Source organism: Symphalangus syndactylus, chromosome 15 (genome assembly GCF_028878055.3).
Source record: "Symphalangus syndactylus isolate Jambi chromosome 15, NHGRI_mSymSyn1-v2.1_pri, whole genome shotgun sequence".
Lineage (NCBI taxonomy): Eukaryota > Metazoa > Chordata > Mammalia > Primates > Hylobatidae > Symphalangus > Symphalangus syndactylus.
Genome location: NC_072437.2, coordinates 86985999 through 87004485, shown reverse-complemented (window position 1 = coordinate 87004485; position 18487 = coordinate 86985999). Strand labels below are relative to the sequence as shown.

General features: G+C 38.1%; 1 protein-coding gene across 5 annotated transcripts in view; it reads right to left on the bottom strand.

Annotated features, from left to right (window-relative positions):
- CDADC1 (cytidine and dCMP deaminase domain containing 1) overlaps positions 1–18487 on the bottom strand; it is a 54417-nt gene that overhangs the window by 17416 nt on the left and 18514 nt on the right. For all 5 annotated transcript variants that reach the window (XM_063619168.1, XM_055244304.2, XM_063619169.1 and 2 more), the window contains 4 exons: positions 16792–17361; positions 10602–10651; positions 6470–6639; positions 4287–4476 (listed from right to left, as the gene is read on the bottom strand). In XM_063619168.1, coding sequence (XP_063475238.1) covers positions 4287–4476; positions 6470–6639; positions 10602–10651; positions 16792–17361 — 980 coding nt within the window. The remainder of the gene's footprint in view (positions 1–4286; positions 4477–6469; positions 6640–10601; positions 10652–16791; positions 17362–18487) is intronic.

Here is an 18487-nt window from a genome sequence, read left to right as displayed (position 1 = left end):
AAAATGGAGAGTAATCTATATCTTATAGCACAGCCCTTCTTTTCTCAGCTGGCTAGAATCTCTATCACAAACACTAATGACTTAACCAAAATGCCCTGCTAGGGCACCATCTCAGGACACACAAATATGGATTACCCGGGAGCCTCTTCCATAAACATCAGTTCACTCATCAGATTAACTAGTCAACATCATGAGCCTTGAGGAAGGATGAGATATAGGACAAACATTTTACCATGTATTAAAAGTCCTTGGAAAGGGAGGACATCTAGAACTGTCCTCCCTTTCACTTGGTCACTTAAAGAAATCGGATGGTTTAGGCTAATACCAAGAAAGAGAGAAGACTTAGAAAGGGTAGGAAGCTACATGAGAAATTACCAAAAAATGTTTAAAATGAGGCATTTTTTGAAAGATATCAAACCACTAAAACCTATTAATTTGGGCAGACAAAGTAAAAACAAGTAATCCTGAATTTATGTTTAAGGACATTCATAAAAAGGCTTCTTATAACTGTAAAAACTTAGAAATAATCCAGGTGTCCAACAACATGGGAATGGTTAAATAAGTTAGGCCTATGGGTTGGAATATTGTGTTAAATTATTTAAAATATTTTTTAAAGAACTTTTAGTGACAGAAAATACAGCAACATGTTAATTGTGGTATCTATGAGTTGTGAGATAATACACGTTCTTTTTTATTTTCCTAGTCTTCTACAATGAGCATATACTACTTTCATAATAAAAATAAGTAATATAACCTAATAGAGAAAAATCCACACATGTTAAAGAGAAAACAAAGAACTGAGTACGTGGACATGGATATAGATTGATAAAATCTATTCTTGAAAACAGTGTTGCCCAGTCCTAGCCTGGTTTGCGACAACACCACAGAATAGAACTACTTATCTGAAGGTCTATGGTAACATATCAAAAAGGAAAGCAAAAATCTTTCAAAGTTAATTTCAATTTGCTTTAATCTTAAAAACAAATACCAAATTTATTGACACACACTACTTTTGATAATCTTGTTACTGAAATTCAGATTTAGAACAAATTCTAGTTCATGTTAATTACTGGCATTTACAAAACTAGGTATGTAGCTAACCATCTACATAATATTTGCAGCCAGTCCAGATGAGAAGGATGAGAAGATGGACAGCTCATCTTCATTGGAGGTAGAACAGAGAACAACCATGAACAGCCTTTGGAACGTGTACCTGAGTGAGGGTACTCCCAGGAGGGTCTGGCCCAACTGGGTGCTTCCTTTCCCATCTCTGCCCCTGAAGATCCCCTTAGTCTTCCTGCCTCCTTGCGCTTCTCTTGCCCTATCTTAAGTTCTTCTGATCTCTTCATTCTCTTTACAATTGAAAAGCTATTAAAATCTACCAGTAAGCAAGATATTTCAGAATTCTCCATAACCCATCACTCATAGTCCTTAATCTTTATGATTAAGTCACTTAATCTTTATGAAGAGAACTTGAAAAACCTATTTATTCACACTCTTCAGGAGGAATGAAGAGACAGAAAACAAAAACGCGGAAGTAGAGATTTCTCTGACTAGTTGGATATAAGCTTTTATTGAGTTTTACAAAAAGGTATCTATTTCCCATCTCTGCCTTCTTTCAGTGCCATGTCAACACCCCTCTCATTTAAAAATGTGATAAACTTTAAATAAGACAATTAGAAAAAAATGATAATATTAAAAATGGTAAAAACTTATGATACTTCATATACACATGACAGACACTGGATAGTATGTTTCTACATTTAAAATTATGTACATATATAATTATATGTTATATGTCCAAGTTAATCATATATATGTATGTTCCAGGTACCCTGGACTTAAACTGATCTATATGGCAGGAATGTAAAGCTGAAATTTATAAACGGTTCTTTTATATCATTTTTCTTCCCACTGCAAATTCTAGTAGTTAAATGTTACATTAACTCATTCAATGCCAGGATTAAATCATTGGATGTCATAGAAACAATGTACGATTCTGGACAGGATCCTTTTGCTATATAAAAGCAGTCCCCAACCTTTGTGGCACCAGGGACCAGGTACCGGTTTCATGGAAGTTTTTCCACAGAGCAGATCGTGAGGAGTGGGGGATCATCAGGCTTTAGATTCTCATAAGGAGTGCACAACCTAGATCCCTCGCATGGGCAGTTCACAATAGGGTTCACACTCACATGAGAATCTAATGCTGCTGCTGATCTGACAGGAGGCAGAGCTTAAGCAGTAATGTGAGCAATGGGGAGTGACCATAAATACAGAAGAAGCTTCTTAACTGGTACCCAGGGGTTGGGGAACCCTGCTATATAAGACATTTCTTGGGCAGCTGATGAACTTTGACTGGAATCTGGATTAGTGGCAGTAATGTATCAATGTTAATTTCCTGATTTTTATGGTTGTATTGTAGTTATGTGGTTATTTCTCATTTGAGGAAATAAAGGGTGAGCTGGTATCATGTCAACAACTTCTGGGAAAAAATTTCTTTGTAGTGTTTTTATAACTTTTCTGTATGCTTAAGGTTTTTTCCAAATAAAAAGTTTTTTTGAAAACCAAAACAGGCTGAGAACAGTGGCTCATGCTTGTAATCCCAGCACTTTGGGAGGCTGAGGCAGGCAGATCGCTTGAGCCCAGGAGACAGAGATTGCCAAGATGGCGCCACTGCACTCCAGCCTGGGTGAGATAGTGAGACCCTGTCTCAAAACAAAAACAAAAACAAAAACAAACAAACAGAAAATCCACGAAAACCAAAACCCAAATAGTGAAGAGGTTTAAAGGTTAAAAGTTCTTGAGTTTTCCATGAACTACCTCAGTACATTTTTGGAACCATCAAATAAGAAATTCTTTTTTTCTCGGGCCAGTCATGGTGGCTCATGCCTGTAATCCCAGCACTTTGGGAAGCCGAGGCCGGTGTTATCACCTGAGGTCAGGAGTTCAAAAGCAGCCTGGCCAACATGGTGAACCCCCGTCTCTATTAAAAATACAAAAAATTAGCTGGGCATGGTGGCGTGCGCCTGTAATCCCAGATACTGGGGGGTAGGGGTAGGGGGGCGGGGGTAGCAAGGCAGGAGAATCGCTGGAACCCAGGAGGCTGAGTTTGCAGTGAGCTGAGATCACGCCATTGCACTCCAGCCTGGGCAATGAGTGAAACTCCATCTCAAAATAAATATATAAATAAATAAACAAACAAGTAAATACTCTTTTTTTCCTGATTTTTCTCATGAGAAATGTGTGTGTGTTTGTGTGTGTGTGTGTGTGTGTGTGCACCTCCCTTTGTTTGGGGATGGGGGTGACCTTTAAACTATTGCAGGGGATCCCAACCCCTTGGCAGCAACCAGTATTGTTCCGTGGCCTGTTAGGAACTGGGCCGCACGGCAGCAAGCGAGTGCAGGCGAGCGAGCATTACCGCCTGAGCTCCACCTCCTGTTAGATGAGCGGTGGAATTAGATTCTCATAGGAGCAGAACCCTATTGTGAACTGTACACCTGAGGGATCTAGGCTGCCCGCTCCTTATGAGAATCTATTGCCTGATGATCTGAGGTGGAATAGTTTCATCCCAGAACCATCACCCCATCTGTGGAAAAATTGTCTTCCACAAAACCGGTCACTGGTGCCGAAAACGGTGGGGACTGCTGAAGTATTTTCACCTCTATCCACCGCTCCAAGCCAGAAAGGAGAGGGGAGATGGGTCAGAGATTTTTCTTTTATCAGCCACCAGATGGCACCAAAAGATCCACTGGCTCAATTCTCTACAGAGATGTCAATTCATAAGGCAGGAATCCTTAGCTGAACAGTTGCAGTTAGGTAAGGGTTTGCACATATAAATAAACTCAATAATAATAATTTGTTGAAACTCGGCCGGGCGCGGTGGCTTACGCCTGTAATCCCAGCACTTTGGGAGACGGAGGCGGGCGGATCACCTGAGCTCAGGAGTTTGAGACCAGCCCGGACAACATGGCGAAACCCCGTCTCTACTAAAAATACAAAAATTAGTCAGGCGTGGTGGCGGGCGCCTGTAATCCCAGCTACTCGGGAGGCTGAGACAGGAGAATCATTTGAACCCAGGAGGCGGAGGTTGCGGTGAGCCGAGATGGAGCCACTGGCACTCCAACCTAGGCGACAGAGAGAGACTCTGTCTCAAATAATAATAATAATAATAATAATAATTTGTTGAAACTCTTTAAAAGGGTGGGAATCACTAACTTACAATATTGCAGCAGGGTACCTAACAACATAATACAAAATACACCTGAAAAAAATGTGTATCTACTTACTGTAAATTTGCTAACACCTTCAAGCTCCCCGAACCTCATGTAAGAGATGTCTGCCTTCTTTTTTCCAACATCTACATCTCCTGCATAGATTTGTTTTATGCCTGCACCTTTGATTAAAGGTACACACTCATCACATGGGCACTTTGTCACAAAAATCATGCTTCTTTCTTCTGGTTTTATTTCTTGACACCTACAAAAAAAATTATAAAATATCAGAAAGGTCGTTTCTGAAAGGGTAAGTTATTTTTTAGAAAAATCTTTAAACACTAAAACTGAGCTGTTTTAAACACAGATTTATGACATTATTAATAATGATCATCAAGCCTTAGACTTGCTGAATTATTGAATGTTCAAAGTATGTAAACCCACAAAAGTGTTTTGATACAACCTGAACATGACAATTATTATAACTAAAAATAATTTATTGATTCTAAGTAAGAGGTTCAGTTTCAGATTACAAAATAAATGAAATCAGGAAGATACAGACACCAAAGAAAGAGAGAAAAAAAACCCCAATGCTTTCTAAGTAAGTACCTGTTTAGAATACTGGAATTAGATTTGAAACTGATACCTTAAGAGCTAATCATGTCTGATTAGACACTAACTCATCTTGTTAGACAAATGACACAGCCCTATCTGGTACCTAGTGGATATTCAATAAATGTTTACTAAATGAATAATTAAATATTTAAGTTCTGTTTTGACTTATAGTTCCCTTACCCCTTCCCTATCATAGGATAATTTTAAAAAGAAAAGTTTCTATTTGACATATTCACACCTCCGTACAAAATGAAGCAAGTAAATCTGTAATGAAGAGGACTAGGAAAAGAATAGAGGGAATTTTGGGTGAAATTTTGCATGCTGAGGGTAGTTTAGGACTAACGACTGGGGCTACAAGGACTGACTTCCGGGTTCGGAGGCTTACACAGCTCTCAGCCAGCCATCTTCAATTCCTCCACCGCCAGCCTTCCATATCCATCTTCCTTGTTGAGACTGTTATTTACCCTCACCTGGACTAGGGCAACAGAATTCTATGCATCTAGTCTATTCAAACAATACTACCTACATAATCTATAGGGTATGGCTCTGTCAATGCCATTCCATTTCCCCGCTGCCTACCAAATGGAGCATAAACTCAAAGTCCTCTGGAGTCCAGTCCCAGCCTGTCCTTGTGAGCTGCATTTCCCTTGTGTCCACATTCCAATCTAACTGGAATATTCATGCTCCTAAACACACCACGGATTTTCCTACTTCTAGACCATTGCTTATGCTAGAAGCAAGAATGGTCTTCCCTTCCCTTCCAATCGCCACAGTCTAGGAATCCTTTAAAGCTCAGTTCAGATGCCAGTTCTTCCCTAAAGCCTTTCGCTTGCACGCTCCCATTTGTCCATAGCAGCTCCAGAATGTCCGCAGCACTTTACATTTGCCCCTCCCACAGAATCCACAGCACGAGGTGGATGCCGTCTCATATCCCCTACTGCATTAGAAGCTCTCCTAGGACAGGAGCCATGTCTTACACAGTTTTTTAATCCCTTAACCTTAATGGTAAAGGCTGAGAAGTGTTTGTGAAAATGATGTAAATTAATAGCTATAACTGCTAACAAAAGCTCTTTTGAAGCAATTTCGTTCATTATAAAGCCCTATTCTGAATACTGCAGGCCATTGTAACACAATGGTAAGTATTTGTGTATCTAAACATAAAAAAGTTAACATGTGATGTTACAGTGGCTACTTGACTCAGTAACAGGAATTTTTCAGCTCTGTTATAATCTTACGGGAACACGTTGTGCATGTAGTCCATTGTTGCTCAAAATGGTCTGTGGCGTGTAACTGTATTAATAAATGCGTGCTCCAGATTTAGAAAACAAAGGAGCTCTTAACATCCAGAAATATGAGAGGCTGAGCAAGATCCCAAAGGATAAACTTAAAGCAGTTTCATATTGGAGAGAGGGAAGACAAAAAAAGACATGCTCAACAAATGGGAAGTCCTGAAGAGGTGATGATCTCAGGTCAGGTCATAGCTTCAGGTCTGGCAGTGAGGACCAAGCTTTACCAAAGTTGTACTTCTGAAAGGAAACTTTCTTGGAATTTGAAAAAGGAAATAAATTACAATTATAAGAAAATTAATTTCAACCAACCCTTGCTACATTTTAAAGAAAAGTACACCAAGAAGGATTTCATACCTAAATGTCAAGGCATTCTGTTCCGCATGTATGATGTATCTGAATTTCCTTATTTCTCTGTCTTTCTGCTTGTCATCCATGTGTGGGAAGTCAGCATACTCAGATCCAACAGGAAAAGCATTGTAACCACATCCTACGAAGTACATGGCACCTGTTCCATCACAACTTCTCTACGAAGAGAGAGCAAACCAACGGTTAGTTTCAACATTCTGAAAAGACACTTTGCAATGTATTTTTGAAGCTTGCTATCATACCTTGTATAATGAATATTCATTCAATTTTCTACAGTAAACTGAGCTATCAAAAAAATATAATATCAGATACTCCTACTGCAGTGTGATCTTGTCAAAGCTAAATTCCAAGAAGGCTGACCACCTCTCTAATCTATAATCTCAAGGAAATACTTGTTTTTTGCAATTAATTAAATACTATCTTACTTAACTAACAAATTATTTCACTTGATTCAGATATTACTTCCCAAATAAATTATAAGATCCTGGAGAGCAGAAACCATGTTATATATTTCTTTTCTATCCCTTCAACATGTTCGAGTGTTCTGTACATAGCAGGTACTCAACAAGTGATTGTTAATTTCTTATGTGCTCTGTGCCATGCTACTGGTTAGCAAGTCAAAAACTTTTAAATACTTTAAACAGAAATTTTCTGTTGTTGGGCTAAAAATGTGCTATTGTGATTTAGTTGGAAAATAAAAAATGCATTTTCATCTTCAGTATTTATTGAGCCTCTATTATATGCATATTATTATAGAACTTCTTACTTCAATGGCTCTTTCTTATTTCTCTTTTAAAGAGAAATAGTAGTTAATATGAATGCTTTATCAATTATTAGAATGAAATATTTTATCAATAATGTGTGTGTAATAGTTTTTTTGGAATATGCTATAAACCTCATTAAACTTCAATATAATTACTCGTGATAATATCAACAGACTCATTACTGTAGCAGCTTCATAAAAATCATGTAATAGTGAGCCAACAAAAGGCTGCAAACAAAATATTATCTCATTAATAAATCTGTTTGAACATTTACTAAATGTCAAACATCATGCTGAGTTATTTATTTATTTAGAGACAGGGTCTCGCTCTGTTGCCCAGGTTTGACTTCCTGGGCTCCAGTCATCCTCCCACCTCAGCCTCCCAAGTAGCTGGGACCACAGGCGCATGTCACTATGCTTGGCTAATTTTTTCATTTTTTGTAGCGACGGGGTCTCACCATGATGCCCAGCATTGTCTTGGACTCCTGGGCTCAAGCAATCCTCCCACTCCAGCCTCCCAAAGTGCTGGATTACAGGCATGAGCCACTGCGCCCAGCCATACTGAGTTTTATATGGATCATTTCATTTGATCAATTCTTGAAACAACCTAAAGAATGATACTATTAATATTACTGTTTTACAGATAAGGAAACTGAGGACAAGAGTGATTAATTGCCTAGGGTCACAAAATGAGTAAGTAACATAGCCAGAATTCAAGCCCAGGTTACTTGACTTTAAGCCATGTGTCTTTCCATTTCACCGTGCTGCCTGCCGGCCTACTCTAGAGATAACTAGAAACTGACATTCTCCACAAAATCGTTAAGAACCAGATGTTAAGCCAAAAGTCTGCTGAGCATTCATGTACACAAAAATGAAAGTTCCAACCACCAGTTAGACCTATGCTAGGTGCTGGAATACAACTGTAAACAAGACAGAGAGTCCCTACCCTCATAAGCCTTCTAGTCTGGGGAGGGTAAGAAATTGAACAGATAACTTTAATGTGATGAATGTTACAGACAAGTTGTACAGAGTGCTGAGGAATTTGTGGCAGAGGAGCCTAGTGTTCTAGTAGGAGTTAACAGTTGGGGTAGAGGTAAGTAGAGTCAAGAGGTATTTTGAAGGTGGAATCCATTGTGCTAGATGATTGTATGTGTACAGTAACAGACAAGATGGTGACCACTGATGAGGGAGTAGGTTAGCAGGGAAGATACTGGATGAGTTGAACTTGAGGAGTTGTGAAACATCAAAGCAAATTGTCAGATTACTTTCTGTGAAGTCCTTGAGGCAAAATATAGGCTCACCTTTCAGTCAGCTATATAGTTACTAAATATCTCTCGATTCTAGCCTCCTAACCCATCCCCACAACTCCAAGTCCTCATCTCTTTTTATTAATCTTATTTCCTGTCTAGCCCTACTTCATTCTATTTATAATGCAAATCTGATCAAATCATTTCCCCACTTAGAATATTCTAGGACTGCACTGTCCAGTACAGTTGCCACTAGCCACATGTGGTTAGTCTAGATTGAGAGGTGCTGCAGGTGTAAAATACACATAGAATTTTGAAGATTTAATATTTTTTAATGCAGAATATTTCGTTAATAATTTTTTATTGATTACATGATTAAATATTTTCTTAAAATTAATTCATCTGTTTTCCTTTTAAAAATATGGCTCCAGCCAGGCGCAGTGGTTCACACCTGTAATCCCAGCACTTTGGGAGGCCAAGGCAGGTGGATCACGAAGTCAAGAGATTGAGACCATTCTGGACAACATGGTGAAACCCCATATCTACTAAAAATACAAAAATTAGCTGGGCATGGTGGCACACACCTGTAGTCCCAGCTACTGGGGAGGCTGAGACAGGAGAATTGCTTGAACCCAGGAGGCAGAGGTTGCAGTGAGCTGAGACTGCACCACTGCACTCCAGCCTGGCGACAAAGTGAGACTCCGTCTCAAAAAATACATATATATGGCTCCTAGAAAATTTAAAATTCAGTTTGAGGCTTGCCTTTTCTCTCTACTGGTTAGTGCTGTGCTATAGTATGTCACTGCCAGGATAAAGTCCAAAATCTTTACATGGGATATAGAGTTCTTCATGGTCCAGTCCAATTTGTTGCTTACTCTATGTGCCAAATCAAATGCATTTTCCCATATTCTCTCTCTCACCCCAGTCTCTGTGTGTTATTCTCCTGGTCCCATTAACTTGCTCTGTCTGATGATATCCTCCTAATCTTCAAGAATATTAACATTATTAATATTAATATTAAGAATATTCAGGGCAGGCATGGTGGCTCACACCTGTGATCCCAGCACTTTGGGAGGCAGAGGAGGGTGGACTGCTTGAGGCCAGGAGTTCAAGACCAGCCTGGTCAACATGGCAAAATCCCGTCTCTACTAAAAATACAAAAATTAGCTAGGTGTGGTGGTACATGCCTGTAGTCCCAACTATTCAAGAGGCTGAGGCATGAGAATCACTTGAACCCAGGAGGCAGAGGTTGCAGTGAGCCAAGATTGCACCACTGCACTCCAGCCTGGGTGACAGAGAGGGACTCTGTCTCAAAAAAAAAAAAAAAAAGAATATTCACCAAGAATATTCATGTTTTCCTCTTGGTCCTATTGACTTGCTCTGTCTGATGAAATTATCTTATTCTTCAAGAATATTAATATTATTAACATTAATAATATTCACCAAGAGTATTTACTTATTTTTCCAAGCAGAGTAAAGGTTCCTTCTCCATGTTCTCATGATATCAGTTATAATTACACTTACATATCAGTTTTTTTTACTTCTACATCTCCATCACTAAACTATGAGGCCATAAAATGTGATCTTTAATCCCCAGCATTCACTGTGGCACAGTGCGTAACCTGTAGAGAGTGTTTAACAAATGTTTGCTGAATGAATGCGTCTATCTAGAAAATTGTTGAGGGATGAGCAAATCTTTATAGATCTTCATGAATGCACCATTACAAAAATATTAATCTTTTTTTTTTTTTTTTTGAGACGGAGTCTCGCTCTGTCACCTAGGCTGGAGTGCAGTGGCGCGATCTCTGCTCACAGCAAGCTCCGCCTCCCAGGTTCGTGCCATTCTCCTGCCTCAGCCTCCCGAGTAGCTGGGACTACAGGTGCCTGCCACCATGCCCAGCTAATTTTTTTTTTTTTTTTTTTTTTTTTTTTTTTTTTTTTTTTTTTTTTTAGTAGAGATGGGGTTTCATCGTGTTAGCCAGGATGGTCTCAATCTCCTGACCTCGTGATCTGCCCGCCTCAGTGGTCAATAGCCTGTAATGCACCGAAGACTGAACTACGTTTAAACAAAATCCAGGTTAAATATTTAAAGAATTGTTTTCATACTTACAGATTTCCCTTCTGCCCAAATGACTGCCCCAACTCCTGTTTTATGATCCTCTGAAAGATATATGGCATTTAACTCAGTAAAAATTATGATATGTTAGTTTCAGAAATATATTTTTCCAAAAGTAATAAAAACTTGTATTGAAACATACTTCATAAATGTAGCAGCAATCCTTGATATCTTCACTAATTACAGAAAAGTATTAAAATAAACACTTTTAAGTATGGAATATGGGAGCTAGGTACCAAATAACTAGAGAGAGTCACTACCAACTCAGTCACACATACGTATGTGGAGGCCACTAAATGGCAGTGTCCACAGTCAGGTCCCTCAAAGCTGTAGCCAGAACTAAGTGCAACTTCATTGATTCTCCATTAACAAGTCGGTTTCTAAACGACTACTTCTGATAGATGATAAAATTGAATAAAGGTTTCAGAACTAATGGATTTTGTGTAATAACTGTTCACAACAACCAAATTTGTCTTTTCCCAGCATTATTTATACTCTAATCATGGAAAATATATCTTATGTTCTTGCTAAGAAAAAAGTTCAAACTTCTCATACAAACATAAACAAATCTTTATGGATCTATCTATCTGTTGCTAGAAAGTACATGAAGAGAATTCTGATTTAAACAAAATGTTGTCCTTTCTTTGACCTTCAGTTTACCTTGAGAGAAAAAGAATGCAAGTTAATGACATCTTGCCCATTTCTAAATCAAATAGCAGAAGTTATAAACAAACATACGATTATAATTTCCCTGTAGAACCAAAACCTTTGCAAAAGTAAAGCTGTACTTCTTAAAACCATTAATCTGAAACAGAAAATAAAAAAAAAATAGAAATTCTACATATTAAGGATTTACTTTTTCCTTCTATACAATGTTGAGTTTCAAATTTCTAAGACAAATTACACTAATTATGAAAACCATAGTATTTATCAAAATCTTAATAAGGGACTAAGGTAGTTAAATGGCACATTTACAAGTAGAAAATAACAATTATCTGTGAACTGACCCTAGGGCATTTTCATTTTGGGGAGGACTAACTGAAACTGTGGTTTCACCCTACAATTTCCTAAAAGTGAATCCCTCCAATGATAACATTTTTAAATACCTACTTTCCAGTAAAGGTACAAAGAAAATCTGTGCCACAATTGCATTAAAAACTAGAATGAATGTCTTATTAAGAGGTTAACTTTAAAACAGTTATGATACTCTAATAAAATTTCCCATCTCAAATTCAAGCAAGCCCTGGTTTTCAAAATTATACCACAAAGCATTTGTATAATTTATGTTAAACACATTTATTCATGATCTCATTTTTACCCTAAAGGTAAAGCAGATAGAATTTCCATTTCTAGATGCAGAAACAGGCAAAGAAATAGACTAAAACTTAGCCCTCCAGATCCAACCTGCTTGGCCTTTCCTCCACCTTGCACCATGACATAAAGAATTCCTTGACACAGCCTGGCCAACATGGTGAAACCCCGTCTCTACTAAAAATACAAAAATCAGCCAGGTGTGGTGGTGCATGCCTGTAATCCCAGCTACTTGGGAGGCTGAGGCAGGAGAATTGCTTAAACCTGGGAGGCGGAGGTTGCAGTGAGTCGAGATCGTACCACTTCATTCCAGCCTGGGGGACAGAGCAGAACTCCATCTCAAAAAAAAAAAAAAGAAAAAGAAATCCTTGACAAAAATTTCCATTTACTGAATGCCTCTTATGTTCCAAGTACTGTGAGAACTGAGGATGCAGTGGTGAGGGAAACTGTAGTCCCTTCCTCATGTGACTTACAGTTGGATGGTGAAGGAGAACAGCAACAAGGAAACAAACAGTACTTTATGTGCTGTGCTCCAAAGGAAATGAACGAGGCTCAACAGCAGAGTGCACGGGATGACTTCCTTCTATAGAGTAGAGGGAAAACGGATTTTGGTGTAAACAGAATTGGGTTCCTTCCTAGACCTTTAGAGTTTAACATGAGTGGGCAAGGATACAAATCAATGGCTTTATGCTCATTTCTAAGGTAAGTGGCAGAAGTTTTGTCATAAGATTATATTTGCCTGCAAAACCAAAATCTTTAAAGTTTTATTTATGTATAAATCTAAAATGAAAAAATAAAAAACCAGAATAAAAATTCTCCATATTAAAAGCCCCCTTTTCTACCATCAACACTGCATATTTTTAATGCTATGTTTCTTAGTCACAGAAGCCACTTTTTCTGTTTCAGCCTGGGGACACACTAAACTTTGTTAGGAGGAAAACAAAATGTGATTTTTCCATCAGCATGCAGCTCTACTGCCTAGCTAAGGTTGGTTACATCAAGAGAATATTCTTTACTACTTGTCTTTTAAAATAGGAATAAATTTTCATCCATATAAAACAGATTTGATATCACTCAGCATCAAGGCTGGTGACAGATGAGGTAATTTCTCAAAAATCTTTTCATGTCTATAATTTTTACAGAAATTGCTCCCTATGATCTGGTCATTCACAGGGTTTTCTCTGTACAACTTTGAAGGAAAGGTCAACTTACGATCACTGAGTCAAATTCCTGGGGCTCTTTGATCACTGAAAATCAGAGGGGAACTTTTTGTTCTAGAACACAGATGTGGTTATTTTAGCTCCCAATCCTGTGGTCATGTCAGTGTCCAAGGTGCTCCACAGACGTCTTGCATCAAAATTACTGGATGTTTGTTTTTAAAATTAAAAAAAAAAAAAAAGAGGCAACTTGTAGCTTCCATGGAAGTCCCCTAAATCAACCTCTCTGAGAGAGGAAGGCAAAGCTTAGGAGTCTGCATTTCTCCTGAGCTCCCCCTTGATTCTCAGGCATACTCATATCTGAGAACCACTGAGTTCTGTTTTAAAAGTTAACTTTCTTGATTACTCCAGCCTACTCTCATCATCAGTACTGTGGTCCAGGAGGAAGGCATAATCCTTAGCTTTAGAAAACACCTAATCTGATGAGAAAGCAAGACACGAAGAGATCACAACTCAGTACTTAAAGCAGATAGATAAGATGTGATGCCTTCCTCCTGCTCTTTTTCCCCCAAGAGTCTAAACACATTTTTTTCCACTTTTTTGCTACCTTCAGGTATTCTAGAAACATACTTTTGGAACTCCTGGCCTCAAGCAGTCCTCCTGCCTCAGTCTCCCAGTGCTGGTATTACAGGCGGGAGCCACCGCACCTGGCTCCAGTAACATACTTTTCATGATATCTCCATGGATCCTGTTTATTCATCATTCAAAAAGCAATTATAAGCAACTACTTTCATTTTATAACTGTTGTTAGAGGTTTTGGAATTCATTTTAATCATATGTACATTTTTAAATGAAATGGTATCTTCATCTATTAATTAGGGAGAAATGAGGTCATCAAACCAAACTGAATAATGTGAAATTAAAAGCTTAATTGGAAGCGCACTGTATCATAGGATATCCACCTTACTGAAGTACCCTCAATGTTAAATGAGATACATATATAAATCACCAAGCTCAGTGCTTGACACATAGTAGGTGTTCCATAAACTGTCATTGTTATTATTTATCATCAAGGAAGAATTACAGGTCTAGAGTCCTTGATCTGAAATCTCTTAAATCAAGTTTTTTTGAAGTTTGATGCACTTATTTTGTGGCCAAATCTGACCCAAATCGAGTTATTTATAGCCCTCAATTATTCTGCTTAGTGCAAATATTACTACTTTTTTCACTCTGTATGTATTAATGTGATTACAGGGTACTGTCCCAGATGCCACTAGGAGTCCCATATAACAGTATATGTACCATATGACCTTTTTAAAATCTGGATTGGGCATGGTGGCTCATGCCTGTAATCCCAGCACTTTGGGAGGCTGAGGAAGGAAGATTGCTTAAGCCAAGGAGTTCGAGACCAGCCTGGGCAACACAGACGTATCTACAAAAAATTAAAAATTGGCTGGACATGGTGGTGTTCGCCTGTGGTACAAGCTACTCAGGAGGCCGATGTGGGAGGATTGATTGAGGCTGAGAGGTTGAGGGGTGCAGTGAGCCATGAGTGACACTGCACTCAGCCTGGGCAACAGAGTAAAAACCTGTCTCAAAAAAGATAAAATCTGAAAAATTCTGAATTCCTTTACATTTGGCCCCAAAAGTTTTGCATAAGGGACTGTGGACCCTTTATCTCTGGATAAAAAGATTTGTTTTATCCATTCAACACACATTGTGTTTAGTGCTAAGGAAAAAATGATTAAGACATGGTTTCTTCCCTGGAAGAGTGCACAGTGGAGTAGAGTGAGTGACAGAGGAGTTGCACTCTATTCAGGATTTGAGTTCCATGTAAAAAAAAAAAAATCACCAACAATTAACCTTGAAAAATCTTTTAAATTGACCATCAAATGTGTAAGGGCTTTATGTACAAAATTCTGCATAACAGTGGATATATTTATAATATAAAATATAACTATACAGTAGTGTAGAGTATCTAATAAAGAATATAAATGCAAATGTATACATACTGCATCTTTAAACACTGGAATCACAGCTAGTATGATAAGGTGTTCTATGAGAAGCAAGAGGTACTAAGATCCAGTAAAACAATAGCAGATTCACATCTCCCTCTTACTCTGGAACACAGGCAGGGTTCTGCTGAATTCTAATTAGTGAAGGGTAATTAGTGAATTATAGCTACAACAGCTGTTCCCATTTATGTTTTCTGTCTTTTTGAATGGTTTACAGAAAAATTCTTTACAAAGCTGGAGTTGGCAAAGAAACAAATATATAACCCACAATAGAAGATAATTACATGAAACCAGACTTTTACACAATGCAATTGTTTGGGGTCATATAATGTGTGCCTACAGAATCAAAATCTTTAATAAGAATTGAGCAATTATTAACTCTGCTGAACATCAGAACACCTTGCGGAACTTTTAAAAACATAGACCTTGGCCATATTTGGTTAGGGACTTGGTTTAATAGGTCTGGCTTGGGGTTTGAGCATCTGTACTTTTTATAAAAGTTTCAGTGGTGATTCTGATTTGCTGCCAGCTGAGAACCTCCCTTCTGTTGACTACTGCAGACCAGCAGCATCTGTAGAGACCTTTTCTGACGACTTTCTCTTCTTTCTTGGGATAATTTTTAAATCCTACTACAGTACGCTCCCCAAACAAATCTTACTCTACTGCTCCTCCTGTCTATGTTTTTTCCCCTTTATTTCAAAGATGCGTTTTAAAAAGTGATCATGATTCTACTTTGAGAAATCTTACATCAGGTAAGATGTGATAGTACTGTTCCATGTTTGGAAATACAGATGCCGTCTTTTATCATAACAAAGAAAAATCCCAAGTAATATTTTCCTTTTCCAAATATACAACTTAATACAATACAGTAAAAATGTTTCTCAACTTGCTGATTGAAGACATACCAGCAACTGGAAGAATCTGCAATAATCACCATTCCTTTACCTTGATTCTATTAGTTATTTTGAATTAATGTTACTGTGAAGATTTTTTAAAAATTTTGTTAAATATTCAGTACATCAAAATATTGAAGAGTTAACAAAAATGATTAATTTTGGTTTCCTCCTTTTTCTTTTTATTTTTTTGGAGATAGAGTCTTGCTCTGTCTCTGGAGCTGGAGTACAGTGGTGCTATTGTAGCTCACTGCAGCCCCAAACTACTGGGCTCAAGCAATCTTCCTGCTTTAGCCTCCCAAGTAGCTGGGACTACAGGCACGCACCACCACACACCACCATGCCCAGCTAATTTTTTTGTGTTTTTTTGTTAGAGTCGAGGTCTTGCTATGTTGCCCACACTGGTCTTGAACTCCTGAGCTCATGCGATCCTCATGTCTCAGCCTTCTAAAGTGTTGCAATTACAGGCATGAACCACTGCACTGGGCCTCTCCTTTCTCTTCTTGTCCTACCTTTAGTGGAGGGCTCAAGGAACAGTGAAATCATAAAAGCAAGAAGCAGAAAGAAGGGCCTAGATTAATGAGGGCCTGATGTAGAAATGTGGTACTGAATATAAGGCCACGAGGAATCCCAAAACTGCTGGGAGAAAGAGTTGTCTACTCAAGGGTCTCACTAACTTCTCTATATTGTATGAACAGCAAAACTTAAGTAACTATGAGTAAATGAACTCTACCATAAATGAGACAAACACTTCAGAGACAAATACAACCCAACCAATCAGCCCCAATTTACGATCTATGTAACTCACCAGTTCGATATGCCAATAACCTGGCCTGAACCATGCAGTGCCTTGCAATTTCCTGTGGCAAACTTTGATTGTGAATTTCATTAATCTGTTCTGGATTGCTACAGTAAAATCCGAAGTGTTTAAAGTTCGGCACACTGGAAGCTACTGTGGCCAAAAGTAGGATAAGGTCTTTCATGTTTTGCCTTAGATTGCTAAAGTATGGATTTTCACACAGGTTCTCCAAACCTATAGTCATCAGTATTTGCTTATGCATTTCTTCATTTGAAACCAAAAATAACATTTCATATTCTTTTATTCTTTCTTGTTTACATTCATAATAAAAGTCAGTGTTAGCATCCGGCAATGTTTTGGTAATTTTTTGAATAAAGTCACATTTGTAAGAGGTCTCCTCTACAAACTGCACCATATAACACACCAAAGGTTGAAGTAAGACACACACATGGGCCCGACTGTTTGACTTCAATCTTTCCACTGCTTTGGCATCTAACTTTGCATCTTCAGAACTAGAAGCTTCTGTAAGCAAACTTATTTCGGGATCAGCAGGCCAATATGAAATTCGGTTAACTCCAGCTGAAATACAAAATATGAAAGGTAATTATGAGATACATGCTGAATTTAGGGTTTCCATGATAAAATCCACCCTTTCATTGCAGTATATATAGAACCCTCAATATAATAAATGTCTATTACCAAGTCACCTATTATATAGCCTGAGGGTTGGCAAACTACCACCCACAGGCCAAATCCAGTCCACTGCCAGTCTTTGTACAGCTCACAGGTTAAGAATGGGTTTTACATTTTAAAATAGTTGGACAAATCAAAAGAACATTTTGTGACACATCAAACTGTAGGAAATTCAAATTTCAGTATCCATAAATAAACCTTTATTGAAACACAGACATACACACCCATTCACTTATATAATCTTTGGGTGCTTTCGCGTGGCAGAGTTGAGTAGCTGTGACAGACACCACATGGCCTGCAAAATCTAAAATATTTATTATCTGGCCTTTTCAAGAAAAAGTTACCCAGCCTCTAACAGAGCCTCTGGGAATGCATTTGTGGAATTACTGGTGTTGTGAAGTGTGATCCCAAAGCCCAGCGCTAAAACTATATACTCGAAGAGTCCTCCATGGTGCCATGGCTGTTTTTTAAAATGTTACAGGGAACAACTAATATTGCCTAGAGTTTTCTATCTGGAATAAATACCTCTTCCATGCATTAAAAATGTTCCTGTCCACAGACTGAGAATTCTTCTGAGAATCCATTCTAGGAAAATATTCTAAATACAGAGAAGAAATCTCATGCATGCACATTTAGTGCAGCATTCTTTAAAATAGCAAGCAAAGATGTTAAACAAACAACCCAAACCCAAAAACCTAAATGACCAAAATAGGGGAATGGTTGAATTAATTATGGTCCTCCTCATAATAAAACAGTTATCAAAAATGTCCACGGAGAATTTATACCATGAGAAAATTCTTATGTGATGTTGGGATGGTGTCTGAAGGACAATAATAACTTTTTAAAGCTCACAAAATTGAAGACAAAACAACAAACTAAACAGATCATTTTTCAATCAGTGTGACAGAGGAAAGGTTAGTAATGTTTAACATACAGAAAATATTTCAATTCATTAGAGCACATATGAATTGACAAGAATACGGCCTAAAGAGAGACAAAAAGATATGAACAG